The 27,398-nt window shown below is 41.5% G+C and overlaps 1 protein-coding gene across 9 annotated transcripts in view; it reads right to left on the minus strand.

Annotated features, from left to right (window-relative positions):
• LOC131240831 (protein FLX-like 1) overlaps positions 1-5,168 on the minus strand; it is a 44,906-nt gene extending 39,738 nt beyond the window's left edge. For 8 of the 9 annotated variants that reach the window (XR_009168883.1, XR_009168882.1, XR_009168880.1 and 5 more), the window contains exons 1-2: positions 4,381-5,168; positions 3,267-3,433 (exon numbers count right to left, since the gene is read on the minus strand). Coding sequence is in view for 1 of the 9 variants with exons in the window: in XM_058239321.1 (XP_058095304.1) it covers positions 3,267-3,433; positions 4,381-4,982 (769 nt within the window). In the remaining 8 variants the exon portion in view is untranslated. The remainder of the gene's footprint in view (positions 1-3,266; positions 3,434-4,380) is intronic. The other variant, XM_058239321.1, reaches the window with a different exon arrangement.
• Positions 5,169-27,398: the final 22,230 nt, after the last annotated feature.

Below are 27,398 nucleotides of genomic sequence, written 5' to 3' on the forward strand. Positions count from 1 at the left end.
TGTTCCATGTGCCATTATCCCCAATACTTGAATAATAATCAGCCACCATGATGGATTGATTCAGCACAAGACGGAAAATGTTGGAAACTCATCTTTCAGGGGGGAATCCACAGCCCAAATGTCTTCTCAGAAACGAGTTTTGTTTCCTTTACCAATTGCAATGCTGATCCCTTTGAGAACCTCCCTTTTAGAGGACAAGATGCCCCTCCAAATGGTTGATGTTTTGTAAACCGAAGAGTCTTTGGTCCACCCTCTGATCTCCCGTATTTGCTTTTTATAAGCGAGTTCCATAACGACCCGTCTTCCATACCCAACCTCCATGTCCATTTGCCAAGAAGAGCTGAATTCATGATTTTTAAATCTTTCACCCCTGCGCCCCCTTCTTCGATATGCTTGCACACTTCCTTCCATTCAATCAAATGGATTTTCTTTTGCTCCTTTCCGTGCCACAGAAAATTTCTTTTAAGTCTTTCTAAAGTTTTCAAAACTGACACTGGGCATTTATAAACTGACATGAAATATAGAGGAATGTTAGATAGGGCTGAATTTATCAACGTAAGCCGACATCCCAAAGATAAATATCTGCATTTCCATGTGGCAAGATACTTCCCGAATCTTTCTATAACCTTGTCCCAAGAGCCTTTTGGAATCTTACCAATACATAAAGGGAGACCAACGAATGTAGAGGGTAACTTACCTTTAGGACATTGAAACAGTTGAGCAAAAATGTCTATATCTGCTTCCTCCATGTTGACCCCGAAAATCTTTGACTTTGCCAAGTTAACTTTAAGGCCCGAGAATGCCTCAAAGCAAAGGATGATTGAACGTAGAGTGTTGATTTTATCTTCTTCGGCCTCACTAAACATTAATGTATCGTCGGCGAACTGGATGTGAGATATAGGGAAACTCATACCTTTCACCTTAAAACCTCTGATAATACCTTCTTGTTGGCCCTTTGATAACATTCTGGAAAAAGCTTCAACTACAATTAAGAAAAGGAAGGGAGACAACGGATCACCTTGACGTAAACCTCTCGAACATCTAAAAAAACCTTTGGGGGAGCCGTTCCGGAGAACCAAGTAGTGTGCTGACCGAACACATTCCCCCACCCAACTGATCCACTTGATGCCAAAGCCCATGAGCCCCAACATGTAATTGAGAAAAGACCAGTTGGCGTGGTTATAAGCTTTTTCGATATCCACTTTGAACAAGAGACCCTTGACGCCAGATCTGTGTTACAAGTCCAAGCATTCGACTACAATGAGGGCATTGTCAATAATCTGTCTGCTAGGAATGAAAGCGCTTTGATTGTCGGAGATTATCTTGCCTAGCACTCCTTTCAGCCGATTAGCAAGAACTTTCGCTAAAATTTTGTACGAGGCGCCTATGAGACTAATCGGTCTGAAATCTAATAAGGAGTTCGCTCCCGAGGATTTGGGAATTAGAGCTATAAAAGAGGCCACCAAATCGATAGAAATACGGCCTTTATTCTAAAATTCAAAGATAAAATCCATCACATGCCCTTTTAGATCCTCCCAGAAAATGCGAGAAAAAAAAAAAAAAAAAAAGCTATAGGAAAGCCATCAGGCCCGAGAGCTTTGTCACCTTCCATACTGTCCAAAACACCTTTGACTTCCTCGACTGAAATGTTAGATTCTAAGAAGAAAGCTTCTTCAGCGGAGATGCCATCGAACTATAAGATTATCAAGTTTTGGTCTGATCCACCCATCGTCCCGAAATAGAGAGGAGAAGTGACGAATGGACTTGGCAGCAATTCTGTCTTTATCCTCTGTCTGAATCCCTTTTATAAGAAGCTTGTTTAACATGTTATTTCTAGCACGAGTAGAGGCTATGGAATGGAAAAATCTTGTGTTTTTGTCACCTTCCTTTATCCATTTGCAACTGGACTTTTGTCTCCAAGATATTTCTTCTTCTAGAACCCCTGCAGCATAAAGCTGCGTTAGCTGTAATCTTCTCGCCCTCAAGTTTGTGGATAACTGATCAAATTCGGCCTGAGAATCTATGGATTACATTTCAGAGAGAAATCTGCTCATTTCTAAATCTCTCTTTCGAAGCTCGGTAGTTTTCCAATCTTTGATTTTGAGTTTTAGAAGCTTCAATTTTCTGCTTAATCTGTAACCTGCATAACCTTCCACAATCAAATCAGACCACCAATCTGAAATTTGCTGCTTGAATCCCTCTATCTTCAGCCAACCCATATCAAACTTGAAGGGTTGTGGCCCCCAATTGTCCTCAATGGAAGAAAGAATAAGGGGGCTGTGATCAGAAGTCGGTCTGGGGAGAAGATGCTGGGAGAGAGATGGGAAAGTTTCAATCCAATCAATGGAGACTAAGAATCTATCAGAGAGAGACCACGTTGAAGAATCGGCATCAACAAAATTGACGGTTTCTCGACGGCTTAATCAAAGGTAATCCTAGCCATAAGATTAGAGTTTTAGTTTTCCTAAAAACATGATAATATCTAAATGAGGATCATGCTCGAAATCTAAATTTTGGGTTTTTGAAAACTTTTATATTCCACTGCATTTCGAAAAACCTAATAACTATAACCAAAACCTCTTATCCATTACCTAAATGGAGAGCACATTCCTTTTCTTTCTTTTAATAGAAAGTTCATTGCCAAATATTTTTTAAAAAAAAATTGCCATTTGTACTATTGAGGAAGGAGCTGCATACAAATTATATGTGGCAATATGCAGATTATTATTATATCAATAAGTACATCGTCAGTAACATAATCGTTCTTCATTTTAGTTTTAATTAGTGGTCTGTAGATTACTATCCTTATAAGCAGTGTGATGGTTTACTTGAATAGCTGTGAGTGTGAGTTGTGAATTTCATTGTAACCCATGACTCTTGTGTCACATTGGCTCTTTATGAAATTTGATTAGTTGTGACATGCAAGCAAGCAATGGATCGATGATATATGATAACCATGCATCAAATTTTCATATTACCATACTAGAATATTGTTACTTTGTTATCCACTCCTTATTTTACTCATTTTGAACCATTTTAAAGCAAAACCTTCAAAGGATCAAAATTTAAAATTTAAAATCACAGCAAAACCAGTCCAGTAATCGAACAATATTCAAGATTGTGTGTGTGTGTTTCTCACCTTTCAAAAAAAAAAAAATTTACGCGCGCGCGCGCACACACACACACACATATTCGAGATAACTGATACTAAGCCTTCATATTCATGATCAAGTTTCAAATTCTTACAACTTGATAAAACCAATTACCTGGGTTCACAGCAGCAGCAGCAGTCGCATGTGCCCTTTTCTCTGCATTAGCAATCTCCGCACGTAGCTTTTCCACCTCACGAGCCATCAAGATCAAATTCTTCTCCATTGCTTGACCATGTTCATAATTCTCAGCATGTCCTTTCTTCTCATACTCAATGGCAGCTCTACACATGCCAATAAAATGTATTAAAAACGATGAAATTAGAGCATGTTTTTATGTGCCCCAAATTGCAAGTGGGATATATGACATTAGTAAAGGTTCCACTGTGCATTTAAGACAGGGAACCGCATTGTGTAGAATATGGATTTTTCCACCACCTTTTTGCCCCAAAATAAATCATTGGAATTCCAGGTCTAACCACTCAAGGGATTGATTTGGGCAGAAAGACATCTGCCTAGATGGCCTTTTTGACACCCAGATGCATACTTAAATATGACATTCACCTACAAAACAATGGCCACCAAATAACAACTCTTTCTCATGAATCACATGATCCTCAACCAAAGGTACATAGTATCCTCCAATATTAGTCTAGAAAAGCAGTGTCCACGGTTGCATGAACCAGACCTCTAATGGGATGATAGGAGGCCCAGCATTGATAGATCGTGGCCTAATCCCATCCAATCTTTCATCATGTTGAATGTAAATTGTTTCTATATATTTATTCTAAACCATCAATTTACAAGCCATCCAAGGATTGGTTAGGCCCTCTTTGGATAGGTGGGATCCATAGGAAAAGAAAACATTTTCCCTTGATTTGACATTTTCTTATGTTTGGATAGCAAAGAAAACTGTGAATTTCACAAAATAATCATTAGCCTCATTTGTAGTAACCTTCCTCTTGTGGAAGGTGCAAGGTAACCATTGTCTAATAAATCTAGGATTTCTGCCAGCAAAACAAACATAATGAATCAACATGTTTATAGTGATGGAAAAGTAATCGTTACGGTATCCATGTCCACACCCTGGATTCCTCGTATCAAAATAGGCCCATTGCCATCTGAGAAAGTTTTGGGGGATGGCTCATCTAATATCAACATTATGTATCATTCTAACCAATTTCCCTACTTGGATGGACTTAAAACCATATAATTCCTGATTCATCATTACCTTGCCCTCTGCAACTCCTGTTTCATGGCCTCAATTTCTGCCTTCAGCGCAGGAGCCTGCTGCAAATCAGCAGTGGCTCTACTCAAATCTTGCGTGAGTGCTTGAACCTGGCCAGCAAGCTCCTGTCTTGAAGCACTAAGCTTCTGAATATCTGAACGAACTTGCATCAGCTCGGACCGCATGGCCTCTGCGGCCCGGAGATCCGCATCCATTTTCATCGACTTCTCAAAGAGCTCCCTCAGCTGCATGTCCGACCCGGCCTCCATCGCACCCGCGGAGTGGGCCATCAGCTGCAGCTCGTGCTGGGCGGCAGCGAGCTCCTGCTTCAGGGCGACGTGTGTGGCAGCCAACCGTTGGTTGTCGACCAGGAGGCCTTGGATCTCGTGGTGCTGACCCGCGAGCCTCTCCTCCATGATAGCCGCCGGGGGGATCGGCGGGGGCCGAGGGCCACCCCGGAAGAAGGGAGGACCGTCACGGAGATCGTCGAGAAGGGCGGGGTGAGGAGGCATGGGGCCCATGCCACGGGCGAAGGGAGGGTCGTGCATGGAAGGATGGGGCCCGCCCTTCATTGAATGTGGGGGCCCGCGATTTCTCCCGGACATCTCAAGGAAATTGGAAGAGAATATTGAAGAGCCTGAACTTAGGGTTTATGAAGATATCAAACCCTAGAAAAAGGAGAGGAGAGAGAAACCTGGGATTTTTTACGGGGTGTAGGATTCCTGGTCTGCAAAAATCCTTCCACCGCTGCAAAGAAATAATAGCGGAATGAACTGAAGCCGGGAAAGAGAGACCCTTCAACGAAGCTAGGGTATTGGGCACACGTACGGCATATCGCACATGTGCGAGGTGAGGGCCGTTCATCTGGAAGCACGGCTGCGATTTGGGAGCGAATTTTGTTACCCTTGCCGTGAGGCCCACCTTAATGATTTATTGTATATCCGCTCCGTCCATCCATTTTTCCAGCCCATTTTATGACGAGGTCTCAAAAATGAAGCAGGTGGACCGTACCATAGAGCACCTCACCATTTGAAACTTCCTAGCGCCGCATTAATGGCCACCATATTGTTTATTTTCCATCCAGTCGTTTGTAAGGTCAAACCGACTCAGATTAAGGGAAAAATATACAGAACTTTTATGGCGATAAAAATCTTTTAAGAGTTATTCACCATGGTCCCCCTGAAATTTGAACCATAAGTGAAAAAACAGATGGACGGCGTGGATATAGTAAAACGGACGCGGTTTGGGGAAACGGATTCGCTACTCCCCCTGCCTCTATCCAATGGCTGGTGATCGGTGCCCTGTGTGCCCCACCATGATGTATTTGTTTCATCAATTATGTCCATATATTTTTGTAGATCATTTTAACCTATGAGATTTAAAAAATTGAGGTATATCCCAATCTCAATTGGACCACGTTGCAAGAAACAACGTTGAATGATAATTGACCATTAAAAACTTTTTGCAGGCATAAAAGTTTGGATCAAGGTGATATTTGTTTTTTACCTTCATCCAGGTCTCCATGACATAATCAACAGATTAGATGTCAAACAGGATTTAATGGTGGTTATCTAGTCACTATTATTTTCATATGGTGTGGTCCACCTGAGATTTATATACCTCTCATTTTCTGTATCAAGCTCTAAAATGATCTTTAAAAGTAGATAAATGACATAGATGAAACACATGCATCATAGTGGCAGGGACGGATTGGCTAGTTACGCTGCCACCAGCCTAGGTCGCTAGTGATTGGTGTTTTGTAAACTCCACCATGATGTATGCGTTTTATCCACGTCGTCCATCCATTTTGAAAGATAATTTCAGGGCTTAATCCTGAAAATGAGATAGATTTAAATTTCTGGTGGACCACACCATGGGAAAATAGTTGTGATTAAACGCCCACTATTAAAAACCTCCTAGGGCCCACTGTAATGGTTATTTGACATCTAACGTATTGATCAGGTCATACAGACTTGGATGATGGGAAAAACTATATATCAGCTTAATCCAAAACTTTTGGGCCCCCAATAAGTTTTTAATAGTCGGCGTTCAACCAACACTATGTGGTCTACTTGGGATTTGAAATATACCTTGTATTTTGAGCTCATATTATAAAATGATATGAAAGAATGGGTGGACAGCATGGATGAAACACAAACATCATAGTAGGGCCCACAGAGCACCGACCACTACCCATTGGCTAGTGGCATGGTGAGCATCCAATCCGTTTCCTACTAAGGGCCCGTTTGGCCAGGTGGATGGCATGGAATGCTAGGTAATGATGGTGTTGTCAGTGGATTGTCTTAAGATCCATGGGATTGCTCTATCCTTGGATTGCTATATCCAGTCTGTTTGGCACGCCCGGCCAATCCCGGGATTAAACCTTCTCATACCTTTTCATCCCTTTCAATCCCTCAAACCAAACATGTCCCAGGCAAATTTAAATGGATTAGAGTGGATTGGATGGGATTTAAAGGTAATGATGGTGTTGTCAATGGATTGTCTTAAGATCCATGGGATTGGGATCGGATCACTGACCCCGTTTGGCAGGCCCGGCCAATCCCAGGATTTAACTTCCAATCCCTTCCAATCCGACCAGCCAAACGGGCCCTAAAACTTCGTAAAGGTGGGCTCCACACGGTAAGGTTCAAGGAAGCCGATTTGTTTACATCACAAAGTTCTATGGTCCTATCACAAGGTATGTGTTATATTCAAACCATCCTTTCATTTGGCAAGTTAGTCGCACCACTTAGTGGAAAAATAAGATAGATACAAAGATCAAATGGACCACGTTGTTAAAAGGAGTAGGAGATAGGACGACATTTGAAACCCTTCTAGGTACAGAAGTTTTTGATTAATATGATATTTGTTTTTCCACTTCATCTAGGTCTTTGTGGCCTTATGAGCATGTTAGATGGAATTATGTCTAGACTTATAAATGTTTTAACAATGAGAATCATTGTCCCACTGTTATTTGTAGTGTGGTCTACTTAAAATTTGGATATTAATTATTTTTGGGCTCGTGTTGGAAAATGATCTTTGCAAATGGATGAATGATATGGATATAATAAATACATTATTGTGGGGGGCCATGTAACTTTGATCTCATTTTAATTGGTAGAATTTGGAGCTCAAGGAAGTTAGGGATAGTCTTCCGTACCCACGCCAGCCAGGTCGGTGGTGTGTGGTACACCAGCCAACCCTTTACAAGGGGATGGTTAACCGCTAATCCACTCCATGCGACTTTAAGCAAGAATTGGCACATATGCCCATCGCCTGCCTAAGACTTTAGTGAGGAAGAAATAAATTGTAACCTTATAAGGTTCACCTTAATGTTTGTATTACATTCAAGCAGTTTATGAGGTCATACGCATTTGGGATGAACTGAATGATAGAAAGCAAACAAAAATTAAAAACTAAAAACCTTATCCTAATGTAAAACTTATGCGGCAATACAAATGTTTCAACTATGGTTTTTCTAATTCCTTTTGTTTTTTCTTGTATGGCCCACTTGAGTTTTGAATCTACCTAATTTTTGTTTCATGTTTTAAAATGAGCTAGGTGGATTTATCACAAACATCACCGAGACGTCACCTCACTTCCCTGTGCAATGGTATTTCTTACCAAAGCCTTTGGCAGGCAATCAGCGTCCCGCTGAGAATATGTTTCATATCTTAGTGTTATTTTTAACATGCGGGGCTTGCCTTAATGAATATGTTTCATATCTAAGCTTTATATACATCTGTACCTAACCCTTATTTTAGGACCATATCTTAAAAAGTATGCGGATCCATATCTGCCGTGAACCACACCATTGGGAAAACTGGTAAATGGTCATTAAAAACTTTTTCTAGGCCACAAAAGTTTTAGATTAAGTTGAAGCTTTGTATTTTTTCCTTCATCTAGGTTGGTTGACCTTATCACCGGGTTGATGAAAAATAAACATTATAAATTTGCTTACAGTGAACCTGGGTAATTTTTAACGGTGGTTGTTCAATCACCACTGTTTCTTATGGTATGGTCCACCTGAGATTTGGATCAGCGCAATTTTCCCAGAATGGGCATGAAAATGGATAGACTGCATGGATATACAATACATTATAAGGTGGGCCCTATGACAAGGTAACACCAACTAAGGATTATGTGCCGCCCGACTTCACCCAAGATGGTGCAGCCCTTACCATGGGTCCACTTTGATGTATTTATTCTATATCAATGCCGATCATCCGTTTTGATATATCATTTTAAGGGATGAGCCAAAAAATGAAGTAATTACAAGCGGACTATATCAAATGAAAAAGTGGTGATTGATCATTTATAGTCTATGGAGGTTGGATCAAGCCTATATTTGTTTTGTTTTGTTTTGTTTTTTTTTTTTTTGTTTTTGTTTTTTTTACTTTCATATAAATGTAAGAGCGGGCTGGAGAATATGGCTGAGCTTACGTATGATCCACGTGATGCGTGGCTATATATAATGGAAAAAGAACTGATCACGTTGAACTAATTTTCTTTAATTATTTATTTGATTACTTAAAAGGCATGTTATTTTTGTTTTGGTTTTACTTTAACTTATTTGATTGGTAAAATTGTTGCATGGAGTTTTAATATGGGTTTAGATGTATTAAACATGGGTTTACATTATGGATTATATGTTAATAATAATTTTAGATCAAGACACCAAGTGAGTGGGCCATTACACTTATTAATTGAAAGTTGATGAATTTATTTGATTTGATGTATGCAAATGTGTATGAATAAAATTTAGAACGGGTAATAAGATTTATGGTTTCAGCCTCTCGATAAATTGCATTTTCATTGAACTCGAGCATGAAATGCACGGTCAGCCCCTGAACTCCGTATCACGAGACCCCTTGTTTTCTTTTCTTTTTTTTTTAAATAAAAAATAAAAAAATTTTACACACGCACTCACACACCCACACACTAATACCACAATGGGATTTCACTATGATGGATAAATGAGCCCATGCCTCTGTTGAAACTCTTGTGAGTCTGACACCAGGTCACTTTTATCACATGATCCTCAAGGCAAGGAAATGGATGGTCCATATTTGATCATCTAAATAAATTAATCACTAACATAAAATATTCATCATGTGGATCCCACTTTTTATTGTATAAAATTATAAAAGATCATTTTTGTAGGATAATTCTAATTTTTCTTTTTACGGTTAGTGACCCTTCGGCTGATATGCCTCTTATCATTTTAATCATTTGTTCAATGCTCATAAAAACGGATAAGCCAGGTTCATATTTTGTTCAATGAGTTGGAGCCCATGCACTAATGGTAGGCAAATGTGTTTCAACATTGAGGCCTAAGTTTCATAGTTGACGCAGGGATGAACGTGATGAGGATAACTACTCCGAATCCATGGAGCTTCTCTGGACTCCTCACAGAGACTTCTCGAATCCACGAGGAAAGAAAGCAGATAATAGAAATAAATTCTAATAAATTCGAACTTGATTAATTGATGAATAAAAACGAGTTCACAACTCTTTAAATAGAGCTAACAAGCAATGGAAAAGAAATTAGAATCAAACTACAACTCAAACTCTTAGAATCTGCGACTTACTATGTCTACTAGTGTGCAAGGTTTTCGGCCAAAAATAGTAAGTGTCCTATTTGGCTTCACCAAACCGTTCTCCTAATTATTCTAAGCTCTTTTCATGTTGGGCGCAACTCCTAAAGCCCGACGGATGAAGAGTTATAATCAAACTAAAACTTATTATTTATAGTAAAAACGAAATTAAAACAGGGAAATGACCGTCAATCCAGGGTTTTTTTGCAATTCCGGGCTGCGCAACCTGGTATAGCAAGGTTGGTTGGCTTCAGTAGCTCGTTCTACCCCAAAATCATATATTTTACGTCAGATAACTCATTTTGTATTGCAAGATACGCCCGATTTAAGGTTCGATGGTCTGGATCACTTCTGTCGTCGACCGGGCCTTTTCTGATCCATGTTGGCCATGTAATTGTCCGCGACCCGCTCTATATCAATAGTCTATGCATAATTATAAATAGGAAATAAAATAATAAAACAATGACTCATATTCTTGAATTGATCGATAAGAGGTCAATCATTGATCTAGACCATATGCCATGGGTCCCACACTTGGAATGCCATCATTATAATAACTTTGTCTAACGATCCTAAGTAAGGGTGTACATCAAGCCAAACCAAGTCGAGTTGGCCTCAACTCGACTTAGCTTGGCCACTAGCTGACCTCAGCTTAGATCGGCTCGGTCCTCAAGCCTGACTGGGTAGCTCGACTCGGTTTGGTCAGCAGCTCATGCCAGTTCGGGCCGAGTTCGACCCAAGATTAAGCTGAGTTTTTCTATGCAGCATTTCCACAAACACTTGTACCACACCTTCAAAATCTCACTGTCTATAAAACAGCAGCAAAGGTTGTTCAAGCATTTTATCAAATACCTTCCAAGCAGCATAAATTTTTATTTTTTTAAAAAAGGGTATTTGTTTCATATATATACCTTCCTTTATATATATATATATAAGTTATATATATATATATATATAGATATATATATATATATATATATATATATATATATATATATATATTTTAAAGGGTATTTGTTTCATATATATACCTTCCTTGCCACCAGCTACACTTTGTTGAGTCATTTCATCAAACACTCGGTGAGCAACATCAATATCAAAGTAACCGAGTCACCAAACTGGTTCAATCCGAGTTTAATTCGAGCTGGGTTTGATCCAAGTTGAGTCGAGCTAGGGCTAACTCGAACTCATTTTCAAGCTCAAAAAATCAGCTCGACTCGGCTTGAACTCAGCTTCAAACCGAGTTGAATTGAGCTTTTTCGAGTCGAGTCGAGCGAGCTAACCGAGGGGGTGTACACGAACTGAGCCAGCTCGGTTCATGTACACCCCTAGTCCTAGGACAGTCTATATTGATCATGCTACAAATGTTTCAACCATTGATCTAAACTATCCATTATGTGGTTCTAATCTTCATTATTCATCTTTGTTAGATAATCCTAATTGTCCATTCAATGATTAAGGATGGTCTACATTGATCCCAATACATTAATTATTGATCATGTCGGTCACACCATTAATTGCTCATCACTGCCCTTCAAAGCCTAAGGAAGTTGATAGTATATTAATTATACTATAAATGGTTAGATCAAAGATATAAACCATCCATATCATGTAAGTTCACTATTGAATCTCCATCACCCTCAAATCATCACTCTGGCCCATATGATCTTAATCTTCCAATCAATACCCACAGAAATAACCTATCCATATCAATCATACTACAAATGGTATAAAAACATATCTAAACCATCTATCATGTGTTCCCACTTTTGATTCCCATTTGCATTAAAAAAACAATTCGGCTAGGTGCTACATCCTGTTAGTGCGTTGAAAAATGAATGGTCCATATTGATCATCCGACAAATGATATCATCTTTGATTTAGATCCTCCATTGTATGGGTCCCACCTTGATGGAACATCTCTCCAAAAAAGTCACTTTCATCAGGTGATTATAAACATTGGATGTTGCCAACCTTTGATTGCACATCCCTCTTATGAGAGAGAGAGAGAGAGAGAGAGAGAGAGAGCCCATTTATTAAACAGGTCAAGAAACCTGGTCCTAGCCAGTCTAGCAACCCATTACCTGGTGAGCTAACCCAAACCACTTAAAATTTACTAAGTACATCTTAACCTAACCCATCTAATTGGAACTGGGTCAGGGTCAACTGACTCAAACTGACCCAACCAACATTTAAGAAGGTAAGCTCGCATACTACCATTGAAAGTGTCAAGCTCATCATCATGTCAAAGAGCCCAACCAGCTCCTATTGCCTTCAAATTTCCCATAAAATCCAACACGTGCTTGCAAGTTCCACACGTGTAGCACAAGATTACAAGCTTTTGATGTGCCAACATTAGGTACATGAGCAGGATCCAAGCCAGCAATTAGGTAGAACTATATATGTAAATGCCTTCAAAATTGATAGTGCAAAAAGATACACTTGTTATGAAAGAAGTGGGAAAAAGCTAACATTTAAGCAGTCTTGGGTCACTAAACATGGATTTTTTGTTTTGTTTTGGGTCATGGGTTGGGCTGGGTTAGGCCATCTGACCGAGCCCATTAATGTGCTCTATGGGTGGGTCGGGTCTAGTTGGTGTAAATCTAAGCTTGACCCATTTGTCCAAAGTGGGTTATTTTCTGGCCAAGCTCGACTCACTCCCCAACCCGACATGGCCTTAAACTGACTAAAAAGCAGGTTGGGCCAACCTAATTGGGATGCCCGTTGAGCACTTGAACATTCAAGTATTTTAATATGTAGCCACCCCTAAATGCAAAAATTGCACTTCAAGTGGAGATGGGAATTGTTGAGAATACTAATGACCTCCATCCAAACAGCACCTTATGCCCCATTTTTTGCCACTTAAAAATGAATTCAGCTCATTTTAGTCAACAATATGTATTACGAATCCGATCTATGATACATAATTACCGTGAACTTAAATGAAATGGGCCTGTTTGATTTTATTTTTTTTCTTCTCTCTCTCTCCAAATAAATTTCTCAACTTTTCTTAGGAAAATATGTTTAGTAATGTTCCTTTCATGGCTCTTTTATTTTCCAAGGTTTCCCAGCTTTTCATGGAGTTTAAGGGGAAACAAGAAAGGGGAACAAAATAAGGCCTAAAGCAACATCTCAAATTATTTCAACGTGCCTGAAATGGTAGATTTGAGTTAATGCATGCTGTATGTACATTTATGAACGCATGCATACGAAGTGTCATACCTTGCCGAAGCATCAAATAATTCCATATGTTGCAAAAATGGTGGAGGCTACATTGGGTATACAAACACACACCCATGCACTCACACCGCAGTGACTTTTCACCACAAAGATTACTCGAACTCATTACCCGTGTTGAAACTCTCGTGAATCTATCACTAAGGCATGAGTAAGGACCTCACAAAACCTTATAGGTAAAATAGACTAAATGTTCAATTACAAGCACTAATTTATTATGGGTTTTTTATTTCTTAATATTCTACTTAAATTTATACAGTGGAGAAGAATATTCTATTATAGATTTTTCCTTTATGAAATTATTTAGAGTTACTTTCTATTTGAATTAATGGAAAGACATGTTTTTAAATCCATTAGTGTTATTAATTTAATGTTGGTTTATAGTTAATTATTTATATTTAATAGTTTATCAACATAAAATGAATTTTGAATTATTGAGACTATTTTTATGGTTCACTAAATGATTCCTTTAGCATCAGGATTGACCACATGCTTTATTGTGTTGAGCTTATACTAATAATCTATCTTAAATGAAAACTTTATATATCATTTCAATATTTTTTAAAGGATTTACTATTTTAAGTTTTATTGTGCATTAATACCCAATTATAGGCTGTAAATAGATTACAAGTTATCTAAACACATACAACTATTTATAATCAAATTACAATTTAAAGGCAAACAAAAAAGGTTGTAAATAATTTTCACTTATAATTGGATTACAACTTAATGATTTTACAGGCATCCAAACAACCCCTTAGGGAGTTCATGCCAGAAATAGCTCTGCAGGCCTACCCTAATGACTATGTGATACCCACTTCATACATTTTTTTATATGAAATATCATATAAGAACATCAACCTAAAAGTTAGGTGGAACGAGACACGAGCAACTCACAATAAGAAATAATGAGATGGGTTGCCCATCAATCCCACCCTCCCTCGTACAGGCAATCACCTGCATTTAGCTCCTACCTTTTCCTCTGCCTTCCCTTTTAACTCTCTCCCCTCAAAGTCTCTCTTCCTCTCTCTCTTCCATCCTTGCTCCACAAGCATTACACATACCATGCCTCACTCTCCATTTTCCTCTCTCCCCTAATATCTTAAATCACACAGATCAAGCATTCTTAACCATGGCCATTAAATGGATAGCAACCAGTGAAAAAATAGATAGTCATTCAAAATGGGACGTGGATTAGCTACTGACAGGTTGAGTAGCTACACTCCCTACTGAAGTGATGTCACCAAGTTCTGAGGCCCCTCCATAGTGTACGTGTTGTATCCACACCGTCCATCCATTCATTGAGATCAATTTAGGACATGATCCAAAGAATGAGTCAGATTCAAAGCACTAGTAGACCCCACCACAGAAAACAGTCAAGATTGAATGCCTATCATTAAAAACTTCTAGGGGCCACAAGTTTTTAATCAAGCTTCCCTTCTTTCATATCTGTGTCAGCTTATGAACAGGTTAATCTCAAATAAACATCATGGTGGACCCTAGGAAGTTTTCAACCGTGGGCATCACTCTCTCCACTATTTTCTGTGGTGGGTCCACTCGAGCTTTGGATCAGCTTCATTCTTTGTCACATGCCCTAAAATGATATCTCCAAATGGATGAATGATGTGGATACAATACATACATCATGGTAGGGCCCACAGAACTTAGTGACGTCACTTCATTAGCCAATCTTGCTACTCAACCTGTCCATTAGCTGGGTCCTTGGTCTTGCTCCGGTGGTAGGCTCTTAAGAGTTTCAACACCTGGTTGAGGGTTCGAGTACCTGTAGGTGGTGAAATCCCACTACAGTGTGAGTGTTTGGCAGTTTGTTAGTAGCTAATCCATATGATTATAGCTTTTAGTGTCGATCCTGTTTATCTTTTGCAGGAATTGGGTTCATACCCATGGAACCTACATCTCCTGAACGATTATCTTTGAATACTAAATGGGGCGACAAAAGTTTTGGGTCAAGCTAATATTTGTGTTTTCCCTTCATCCAGGGTTACGTGACTTTATGAACAAGTTGGATGGCAAGCAGTAAGCCATCAATCTCTGCTGTTTCTTGCAGAGTGGTTTACTTGAGATATGAACCTGTCTCATTTTTGAGTTCATACCCTAAAATGAGCTGAAAAAAATGAATAAAGGGTGTGGATAAAACACACATTATGGCAGGTCCATAAAGCTTTGATACCAGCTAATTAGCTAACTTGTGTCCTGTTCACCAGCGACGCAGCATCCACCTATGGATGAGAGGATTGTCGCTCACTTGAGAGTGGAACCTTTCTCATCCACAAACAAACAGGCATGACAGATCGAACATTCCATACGGTGGGCCACATCTCAAAGTGAGGTTGTTTCATTCAGGTGGGTCAAGTGGTTGTTTGGAAAATTTCTAGCTATTGTTTGTACTAAAATGTTGCAAATCAGATTAATGGTGCGGATGGTGACATGTGGTGCATTTATATCTCTAGGGTGTACGCCAAATATTAAGAGAACAAATCACATCTTCGGGTAGCCACAACATTAAAGCAATCTTTGGATAAGGATGATGGCCGTTAAAGCCACGTCAACAACGTTGCGCGTTCAATGAAAAGTATAATACAATTAGAAAAATAAAATGTAATCGCTCTTTTCTAACAGGTTATATGAGATATGCCATATGAACGGTCAATTATTCTCTCTATTAGAGGAAACTATAAAAGGCAAAGATAGATACGGAGAAAACTCTCTTAACTCCAAACAAAAAATCCTAAAATTCTACCACGAAGCAAAACCAATCCAGTGTAATGGTGTTTATCGTTGTTTAGGATTAGACTCTTCACCGTTCATCAACCGTGATTTCTTACGTTAGAAGTAGAATTAGTCCATCCTTGCAGCCATATCGGACTGACTTGTAGTTATTGCCAATAGTTATAATTCTCATTCATTTATGCTAGCATGACAGATATGAAGGAAAATCTTATTCCTGTAATTTGTCCACCTAAGCTCATATGTTGAGCCGATTATAGTTATTACCATCGAAGTCACATTTGCCTCGCTCATCAACACGTTGCTCCGAAAAGTATCCATTTGCTCTCAGTCAGGCTGATAATCCCACTTCAGTGGGAAGTCATGCACATTTTCGCATCTACCTCTCTATTTCTTTTCCATTCCCTTATATAATGGTTGCAACTTTTGTGAAGTCATTAATCATCAAGGTAAAAAAGAGTTCATTAGAGGAAGAGTTCATAACCTCCACAAGTGACCTGGTAAACAAGCGCATTGTTGGTTCAATATATAGTTAACCCATTGGCCGTTTGATCAAGCACCGCTCTACTTCGATGCCAGGGGTCAACAGTGATCATGATTTGAATCGGACCCAATCCATTCTAGCATGCTCCCATAGCAGTAATAGTTGAAAATCGCACCAGCAGCCATCCATATGTTTTGTGTACCCTTGCCCACCGGAGGAGCGAAATGACCTGATTTTAAGAGGGAAAGCTCAGATCTCACACACAGGAATTTGCAAACCTCATGTAAGGACTCGAAACAAGAATATCCCCTCGAATGAAGTTAAAGAGATATAGTTCAGCGATAGAACCTAAGGTGGATGAACATCACAAATTGGGCCCAACGGTTCAGATCATGCTGATGCTGTGAACGTGGGCCCACGTCTCGTAAGCTTCTCATGGATGGGCATCTCCTCCTCAAATTATTCCCATATAAATTTAAAAAATGGCCTAAGTAAGGAAGTATTTTCTTAGAGCTGTCCAAATTCCAATCTGTTCGAGGAAGCAGTTAGGCTGACCCAATCTTCTATTATCACACTCTGCGGGAGTAAAGAAAACCATATCCACTGAAACAGCACACATGTCATGGATAACTCAATCCAAACCATCCAATTTATAGAACACACCATGGATAAGGTATATAACCAAAAACCACATCAACTTCAACCATTCACTTGATGGATATAGAAGAGATGTTTAAGATCGTCTGCTGAGCGTGACTTTGTCAAAAGTTACAATTTGGACGGATCAGATCGAATTACTTATCTGGTAAGTATGATGTATGATTGCGCAGTCCTATGATGTAGATAGTCTGGCAGAGTAGGGTATAAATCCACAGTACATTGACATCGGGCCATCTAAATGCTAGTCATTTGTCTTTTTAGACTCCAGGCTGTGGGCAGTTGCCTGACTCAACGGACACGGACGTCACAACGCTGCCTCTTCCGTTACGTGGATCACGACACGTGCTCCATGCTCCCAACGAACGACTCCACTGCAGGTGGGCCCGGTACCGGTATCCTCTACCACACCTGTTTTACGCACGGCGCGTAGGTAGCGGAAGTGGATTGCGTGTACTTATTAAATTCTCTGGGGCCCACCGTAGATGTAAGTGTCTTATCTACGCCGTCCATTCATCTTTTCAGATAATTTTAGAGCTATAATCTAAAATTCAAGTATATCTAAATCTCAAGGGGACCACACCACAGGAAACAGTGGGTATGATGACGTTCACTCTTGAAAACTTCTTGATGACCATTGATATTTATTTGTCATCTAACCTGTTCATAAGGTCACAAAGACATAAATGAAGAGAAAATGTAAATATCAGATTGATCCAGAAATTATGTGAGCCCTAAAATGTTTTCAATGGTAGATATTCCATTTACCACGTTTCTTGTGGTGTGGTCTACTTGAGCTTTAGATATGCTTGAAATTTGGGGCCATGCCCTAAAACGAGTCCCTAAAACAGATGTAGGGCGTGGATAAGACATGACACGCTGTTCCCCATAGAACTCATTTATCAGTACGCTTTGGTGGGTAGCGGATTAGGTGCCGCCCTGGTTTCACCCGTGACGGTGCGAGGCTCTAAATGGCCATTTTCGTATATCATTTTAGATTATTAGCTCAAAAATAAGTTGGATCCAACGTTCAGGTGGACCACAGCACAGAAGGCGGTGATGCTAAGGATGTCCACTATTGAAACCTTCTTAGGGCCCACCGTGTTGTTTATTTGCCATCTAACCCATTGATAGGGTCATATATACTTAGATGAAGTGAAAATACAAATATCATCTTGATCCAAAACTTATGTAGTTTTGAAGAAATTTTCAATGGTAGAAATTTAATCACCACTGTGTGGTCCACTTAAGCTTTGAATCTTCCTTTTTTTGGGTTCATATTCTAAAATAGTATGAAAAAAATGGAGGAACAGTGTGGATGAAATCCATACATTACAAGGGGTCCCTCGGAGCCAATAGGCAGGGTGGTACCTAATCCGCACCCTGTATTGTATATCCGTGGACCGTGGTGAATCAACGGAATGAGGGGCCATGACGTTTGAACTTCAAGGTTTTATTGGTGTGGCTCATATGATTTTTATTGGGCGGATACATTGTTTGTACGCATTAGTAAAGGTCATCGCCTGATGGACGAGAGGAATCAATGGGGGTCATAAGAGAAAAATATCATTTGGGTCAAAGGGATTGACTGGTTTACAAGTGTTGTGGAAAACTCTATGCACTCATGCCACAATTATTTTTTACTCCATGCGCCTATGATCTCGGGTCGAAACTTATGTGAGTCGTTATATATATGGAATTATACCACGAGGTCGAGCTGTGTGGGCCTCTCCGTGATGTGTGTCGAACATCTACCCCATCAGTTAGATGCATCATTCCATGGTGGGCCACGGACTTCAAAATCAAGTTAATCCATTACTTTTAAGGGCCACACCATATACAACAGTTGAGAGGGGTTATCATCCCATTCAAACATTCATAATCATCTATTGGGTCCACTGAGATATTGTTCATAAATCCAGCCCATCCATTGTGTGTGTCCCACTTGGATGAGGGACCAGGCCAAGTTTCAGCCGCATCCAAAACTCACGTGGGCCCCACCAAGTGTTTTTATATGTTTTATACATGTCTTCACATGGTTTTAGATGGTGTGGCCCACCTGAATTCCTTATATGACTGCTTTTTGGGATATCCCATAACATAGAGGGGACCCATCAAATGCATGGTGTTGATTTTTGACACACATCACGGGGGGGTCCACATAGGTCGACCTCATGGGAATTTCCCATGACATCGACCTCATAGTACCATTTCCATATATAGAGGGAGAGAGAGAGAGGCATGCTTACCTGCACACCTTTGGACACATGTTATGGGCCTAAAATCAAAACGGTCATGTAATCTGGCACCCAATGAAAATCAAGGATCAATTTTCACCATGATCCAAAACTTTGGTGGGCCATAGTGAAGAGATAATCAAATCAAGGGAGGAAAGTGTTTTCTTTTGCTATAGCTTACCAAATTTTTAGATCATGATAAAAGTTGGGCCGTAGATGTTTTATGAAGTGTTGCATCACATGGACCATTCAATTTTGGGCTCACATCATGTGTGATGAGTTTTCTAAAAGTTCTCAAGAGAACCTAAGAGAACTTAGCATTAGGCTATACAAACAGTACAAGATTTGAACCATTCACGTGATGCAGCACCTCATGAAACCCTCAAGGCCCAACTTTTACCTGATTGAAAACTTTGATGGCCCATGGAAAAAGAGAGAAATCAAGGGAAGAAATTGTTTCATTTTTCCATGGCTCACGAAAGTTTTGAATCAAGGTAAAAGTTGGGCCTTATGGGTTTCATGGGATTCTGCATCATGTGGACAGTTCAAATTTTGCATTCACACCATTCCGAGTTGAGTTCTTAAAAAGTTCTCACCATTTCTCGAACTGGTGCATGCTAGGTGAGCATCTGTCTCTCTCTCTCTCTCTCTCTCTCTCTCTCTCTCTCTCTACACACACACACACACACACACAATCCAACTGTCTTGTTTCAAACACATGTAAACAAATAAGAACTTCGTACTGTTTAACAATGTCTTCAGGTCACGTGTAAAATTTTATGAGTGCATGTGTATCAAGCCTCATATGCAACCGGAGTATCAAATACCTTTACCATTTTTTCACACCTACAACTAGAGTTGTACATGAGTTAGCTTGGTTAGCTGGCTCGACTCGACTCAAAAAAGGTCGACTTGCCCGGGCCTGAAATTGGATTTGGATCGAGTTGACCTGATTTTTGGAGCTCGAAAGAATTTCGAGCCAAGTTCAAGCTTGCCCGAGCTCGACTTGTCTTGACTTGAACCTCAACTCGAACCAATTCGGATCAATTCGGCTCAGTGACTCAGTTATTTTTATGTTAATGTTGCTTGCCAAGTGTTTGGTGAAATGACTCAACAGAGTGTTGTTTCGAGTGCGTACATTCTCCGCAGAATTGGCAAGGAATGGATAGAAACAAATTGCTATTAAAAAAAACCATTACACTATAGGACTGCCATCATATCTTGTTTTTTATGATGCTCGTTGAGTGTTTGATGAAATACAAGTAAAGTGTTGTTACTGTTTTACATTCTGTTAGAGATTTAAGATGCATTCTATGTGTTTGAAAAAATGTCGCATGTTGATGCAAAAAAGCTGGTCGACCCTTGTTAGACCTTTGAGTACCTGCACATAAAGAAGACAAAATGAGACCCTGGGTAGAGTGGGGGACCCTTCGATGCCAAAGTTAGGCTAGGAATCTATGTCTGGTAGTATTGATGAGTTTTAGGTGGAAGATTCTGCATACATTTTCATGTAGATAGGCCCCTTATTTATAATGTAGGTGAGCCCGAGACATTTGCGGTCTTAGGCACAATCTTCGCATAGGTTTCTTAATCGTTACGCGAGATTCATGTAAGTGATAAGTGTTGACGTAATTGACCCTAGGAGGTGGTCGAGACCAACCTGAGCTGAACCCTTGATCACTCAGGCTGAAGCCGAGTTGAGCCAAGCCATCGATTGGTCGGGCAGATCTCTCCATGATCAGCTCAAAACGAGTTTCTACACTGATTGTCACTGGTCAACTCTTCGTGTTCCTCGATCTATCTAAGCTCCAACCACAGGGGGTGGACCCATCTCCTCGATGTCCCTTTGATCTTGCCAAGCCGATTAGTCTGCTAGTCATCGTTTGATCATATACATCCGAACAGCTCTCGGAGATGTATAGATAAACTTGGTTGAAGTTCAAAAATATATGATACCGATGACTCAACTCGGGAGTGTAAAGTCTATCCTCTCTCCAGAATGGTATCATGTGGCTGTTGAGGAGTCCTTTTGTAACGACCTTGGAAATTTTGTGCTAATCTTTCCTTAAGTAGTTGTTTTGGGGTAGTTAGTGCTTTACTTGATTGCTTGTGAAATTCGCATCAATCACTTTAAATTGTATCTGCATGGCTCTAAACGTGCAGATTAGTGAGCGCTACGTTACTCTGAAATATCCAGGACATATAATCTCGTTACGGGGATTTTTAGAAGATCTGGATCGGACTGACCGCGCATCGAAAGTCCGATGGCGATGATCTTAAGCATTGCGGTCACCGAGTTGGGCTTGGTCTTCACCTCAAAATCAAGTCGATCCGATGTTCAGGTCGATTTGATTGAGTTCGGAGTGAAGAGTGTGAGAACGGTTGGAATTTAATAAGCTTTTATGAAATTGAGTCGTGTCCTTGCGCGACGATTTTAAGCATTCGACCGTTGGATTCGACCCAATTTCACCCTCCGATCAGGATGTTGGCCCCGGCATATCCTAGTGCTTGTGGACTTGATCGAGTTTTGACCGATTGAATTGAGTGTGGTCCGCCACGGTCGATCCACAGATCCGATCGCGAAAACTCAGGCTGACCTAGATCCATGGTCGGTGAGCTTAAGTCCGACCTTTCGTGGTTATAGGCCCACCAGAAGTGCTTCGTTGGATCGAGAAAGGCGTACTTTGGTTATTACCTAAGTATACCTTGACCCTGGGGTTATTTCCATCATTTTAAGGCCTATATATAGTCCTTAAACCCTAGCTCTCATTTCCATACGAATTTTCTCTAACCCTAGCTTGGAGAGAGAGTGGAAAAGAGAGAGTTAGTGAGAGAGATTGGTTGGTGAATCATCTTGATTCTTCCTTGTTCTTCTTCACCTTTGAATCTTCACTTTGAATCGTTCCTCTGACGATTCTGAGTTCCTTTGGGGTAAGTTAAACTAACCCTAAACTGTGTTAGAGCTTAGATTAGACTTGGTGTTGTTGTATCTCATTTCTATCCTTATTTTAGGGTATTCTTGCGCCGTTGACGAAGACAACTCGTCTAAATCAGTTCGGCGGTTCTTTCCTCGCTTAAGGTGCGGACTTTAAGTGTATAGGTTATGGTTTTCAAGGCTTTCAATCCCAGTTAGTGATTTATTCTTGTTATGGATGAGATTTCACATGTCAAATGTTATGTTTGCATTGCTTTCCTGATATGCATGTGCTATATTGAGATTTGTGTATTCTATGTGTATTTATAAAGTACCGTATACGTATAGAATATGCACTTATGTTTGCCATGATTATTGGTCATGTATGTATGCTAGATGCATGTATGACAACTCCTTGATAAAAGGAATTGTCTAAGTGCATGTATTTCAACATGCGTCATGTATGTTGTTCCATGTTTGCTAAGTGTTTGTAGAAATGCATGAATGACCTACGTGTAACTGATTACACTAAATGTGGGCGTTGAGAAGTGATTCTCAATACTCCTATTGATGCGCATGATTTCCTTTATGCAGTTACATTCCAAGTTATTTAAATTCAAGCATCTCCTATGCTTACATTTATGTTAAGTTGATATTCTTCAGATGTGTATGTAACATGATTTGAGTTATTGTTCCATTACTGTTTTACATTCCATATGAATATCTGTAGTAGTGTAGGATATTTGGGACTATGCCTTAGTCCAGGAAATCGGTAATTGACCCTATATTCGTGGTTGAGATTGCTTTCGCCACGTGAGACGCATTAGACGAACCCGAGCCGTATTAGAGTTGGCGGCAGTGGTTTGGCCACGCGGAGTGTTTGCGCACTCTATGTCGTTCAATTCAACGTGCGCTCGTGCTAGTCGAGTTCGTCAACTAACCCGATTGTCCAGTGTATGTTAACCATGTATGGACGCTCCTGCTTGAATCTAGGGGTACCGAACTTACCAGTGAAATCCTAATAACCATGGTACCTGATCCGCTAAGACTCATGAGCCGGACATGGTGGTATGGGACACCGTGGTCGAGCTGTCGGCCTACGCTGGGGTGACGAGCCTCCCCGTAGTGACCAGTGAGCAACTAAACTCGTGAGCCGATTATGGTGGTATGGGACACTATATTCGTGCTGTCGGCCTACATTGATTGGTGACGAGCCCTTTGTAGTGACCTCGAGCATACCTGGATACCACAAGGAGGTGACGAGCCGATCTGTGGTAGTAAGGGCATGAAAGGCGTGCATTGATTGGTGCGAGCCCTTTGCTACGACCTCAACTATATGATCGTATGAGATGTCTAGGATTGACGACCCTAGTATGGATCACTGTTGGATGGTGATATGAGGAAGGTATCTTAGCTTCCCAATCCTGATGTATGAATTGGACTAATAACAACTTGGTAATCATATCCATGCACCGCATTTGCATGTGCTTTGTAGATGTGGCGCACTTTGAGGCGATGTCATGCGTAACGTAAGATGAAGACGCTGAGGGTGTACGCGTGAGGGCACGCATCATATTGCATTCATACTTGCATTAACAAGAGTACTTAGGATTTATTTAATTGTCTGCTTTATCATTCTTGTTTGATTGAACTGATAAGCATGTTAACCGAATGCCTTATTGTTCCACCGAGTTGATCACTCACTCCCACGTTTCAGGCGGTGTTTCACACCCACCAGACTCTCTTAGGCCCCGATGTTGCAGATGTGGATGCGACGTCGAGGCAGAGCGGGAGCTGGTGACGACGAGGCCGCCTTCTCCTATATGCGGTTTTGAGACGGGTTCTAGCGAGCCTCGGTGTTTGCGCGGATCTATGGGATTACTATTTTTGGGAACTGAAATGATGTAACTTGTACTTATAAATTTTGATAAATAACACTTTTACACGATCTGGTTGTATATGTAATTCAGGGACTTACACTTGTACACATATTTTACTATAAGTCTTCCGCTTGCTTTATTCACTTATCCCTGAATCATATCTGCATTTTGGCTTAATCTATCCCATGTTTATGTGCTAATACATTAAACATACATCATTCATTAATTATATTGCATAAGTGATGTTTTGTAACTCGGTAGCTGAGATATGCTATACACACGAATTTCATGGAGTTACAAGTTGGTATCAGAGCATGATCTGGATTAAACCGGACCTGGGTTATGGTCACACACCGCACGTTGTCACCACTATAGTGTAATTGGGTGCGGGTCTATCATCGCTTTGTGTTTGTGCTCCGTAGTTTCTATCGGCGAAAGTTTCCTGAAAACCTTTACCGAGATCGAGTCTGTACCCTTACCTGATCACACACAGCGACCCGAAACCTGTTCTAGACCCTCTATTAATGAGTGTAGATGGTCTACCCTCCCATTATTCAGTTTTAAACCTTCCAGAAATCGCTGTTTGCATCAGATTTCTGTCAGAATGACCCGATAGGCTTCTAATTACACAAGGGGCCAATCGGGGCATTTTCTGTGGGACCCAGGGGGGGAACCACATCATTTGGACCAAGGAGGACCAGGAGGACCTCGCCAAATCGGCGAGGCATCGCCGATATGTCCAGAGACCGGCGATGCCATCGCCGGTTCGGCGAGGGATCGCCGGTCGGCGGGCCGGGCCGACGCGGGCCGATCGTCCATGAGGCTTGTGTGGCCCACCCCTCCACGGTTTTCATTTTAAAACCCTTCCTTTCATCTATTTCCTTCACAAAACCCTCTTCCAAGCTCTCCTTTTCTTCAACAACCTCTCCAAACTCTCTCAAATCTCTCCCAAATCTTCATCTTCCTTCCATTTTCGTGCAAACCCATCACCCCATTCTCAAATCTTCCATTCCATTGCTGATTTCTCCATCTTTCCCTCTCATTTGAGCCCTTTCATTCCCTTTTTGGCTCATAGTTGTGTGGAAGCTTCACCATCTTCCTATTTCTCTCTTTCTCTCATTTCTCATGGCCCTCTTTGAGATTGTGACGGCCATCTTTTCCATTTCTTCCCTTCTTTCCTTGATGGGGAAGAAGAGAGCGCCGTGGATGAAGCCGGGCCGAGCCGCCCAACCCGTGCACGGAGGCCGAGAGGTGCCGCCGCTAGCACGTCCGCCACGCGCGAGTTCCGGACGAAGCGGGACCTCGATCCTCGAGCTCCTGTCAGTAGGACCTTGTTGGCGGAATTGTCGCATGGAGTCTATGAAGGGCGTAGAGTCCTTTTTGAGGCTCATGTTGATCCGCGGCTCTTTGGTGAGTTCTTTTTGTTGGAGCGCCTAGAAGGGGCTGGTTGGGGTCCCTTGTTCGAAGGCGAGTATCGCGCGAATGCTAGCACTGTTCGGGCCTTCTATGCCAACATTCTGGAGCCTTCTCTGGATCCTCTGCAGTTCAAGATTTCCTGTGGTAGCGGTCGAGTTGGAGTTGGCAATGTTGCTTTGATATCCCGACTCTTGAAGGTGCCACTTGGGGAAGTGCATGCCAGCGAGACGAATGTGGACAGTGTGCGCGAGAGGGATCGTCGCACCCGCTCCTTGTGTGGTCGTCTGGTCGAATGGCAGCTGAATAGGAGTCTTTTGGCTTCTCACATGTCGGACGACTTCCGTTTGCTTCACCACCTCTTTACGTGCAATGTGTATCCGAGGTGGAGCAAGCTCAGGGAGTGTACGCGCCTGATGTTAGATTTTCTATATCAGGTGGGGCAGGATGCGAAGTTGTGTGTGCCGACGTACGTCTTGCGTCAGATTATTCTCATCGCTCGTTCGAGTAGACGGACCGAGTCTCTTCCCTTTGGCCGCCTCATTTGCAAGATTGCACATGAGTTTGGCTATAGGCTTGGAGCGAGAAACCGGTCCCTGTTCGTCATCTCAACTTGAGGACCCTTAAGCCGATGGAGGTTGGTTCTGGTCGGCTTGCCTCTGAGGGTGAGGCCGGGTCTGAGAGAGTGATGATGAGAGTTATGCTGAAGGTGGTGCGGAGTCTGAGGAAGAAGCAGAGCAAGACGAGGAAGAGAGTGGGGCACAGGATTCGAGTGATCGCTCTCCTCCTGTGGTGCCAGAGCAGGGCGCAGAGCAGGTTGCCAGAGATGCCCGTCTTACACGGCTTGAAGAAGGGCAAGCTGCTTTACACCAGGAGATGGTTGATCTTCGAGGCTTGGTTAAGCACAAGTTTAAGAAGATGTCTCGGACTTTGATGTCTATCCTGTGTTGCTTGCTGGATAAGGGTGCTCCGCCTCCGTCTCCTGACTCCGACGAGTAGCATCGTCGTGGCCGTCTTTGCTTTGTTTGGTGTTTCTTTCTGTGTGTAGCCGTTGTTGGCTTGTAGTTGGAGTTGTTGTAGTGTGGTAGCTGTTAGTGGTTGTAGTAGTTGTGGTTGTTTGTAGTGTTAGATGTTGTTGTTTTCATGCTTTCCTAGTCGTGATTCATGTATTGCTCTGCACTACTTGTATTGCGACGATTTTGATTAATGGAATGCATGTGGTTTGTTTTGGTGTTGTGCTGTTGTGTTGTTGTTGTGTGGATGGATTATGTGACTTAGAATCGGAAAGTTGCATCCTTTGATTTAATGTAGGGATGCCTCTAAGGGTTCGAAGGCTTCGGCCGTCTTTCTCTGATTGAGTCGCTTGTTGGGGTTCCTCCCTTGAGCGATAGCGAGTCAGATCCACAGGGTCCATCTCGTGTTGGTGTTGGGTCGACACCTATGGCTCCTCCGGTCACACCCCGGTTCCTGGGCCGAGCCATGCACCTTCTTCCGCTTCACCTGTTGATAGGAGCAGATGATGTTGTTGATGCGGCAGCAGCAGTTGCAGCAGCGGCAGCGGCAGCGGCGGCAGGAGTTCCTCTCCTCCATGGTGGCATCTTTGCTCAGTCAGTAGAGGCGACTCCAACTGTTTCACCTATGCCTCCATCCGGGAGTGCCAGTGTCAGTGCGTGTTAGCGGCACATTCGAGCGATTCCAGCGCTTGAGACCTCCTACTTTTGCGGGTTCTCACCGACCCGAGGAGGCCGAGTATTGGATTGACCGCATCTCTAAGATCTGAGGCCGTTGCACTGCTCTGAGGTCGAGCAGGTTGAGCTTGCCACCTTCATGTTTGAGAAGGAGGCCGGTTTGTGG

Source organism: Magnolia sinica, chromosome 1 (assembly GCF_029962835.1).
Source record: "Magnolia sinica isolate HGM2019 chromosome 1, MsV1, whole genome shotgun sequence".
Lineage (NCBI taxonomy): Eukaryota > Viridiplantae > Streptophyta > Magnoliopsida > Magnoliales > Magnoliaceae > Magnolia > Magnolia sinica.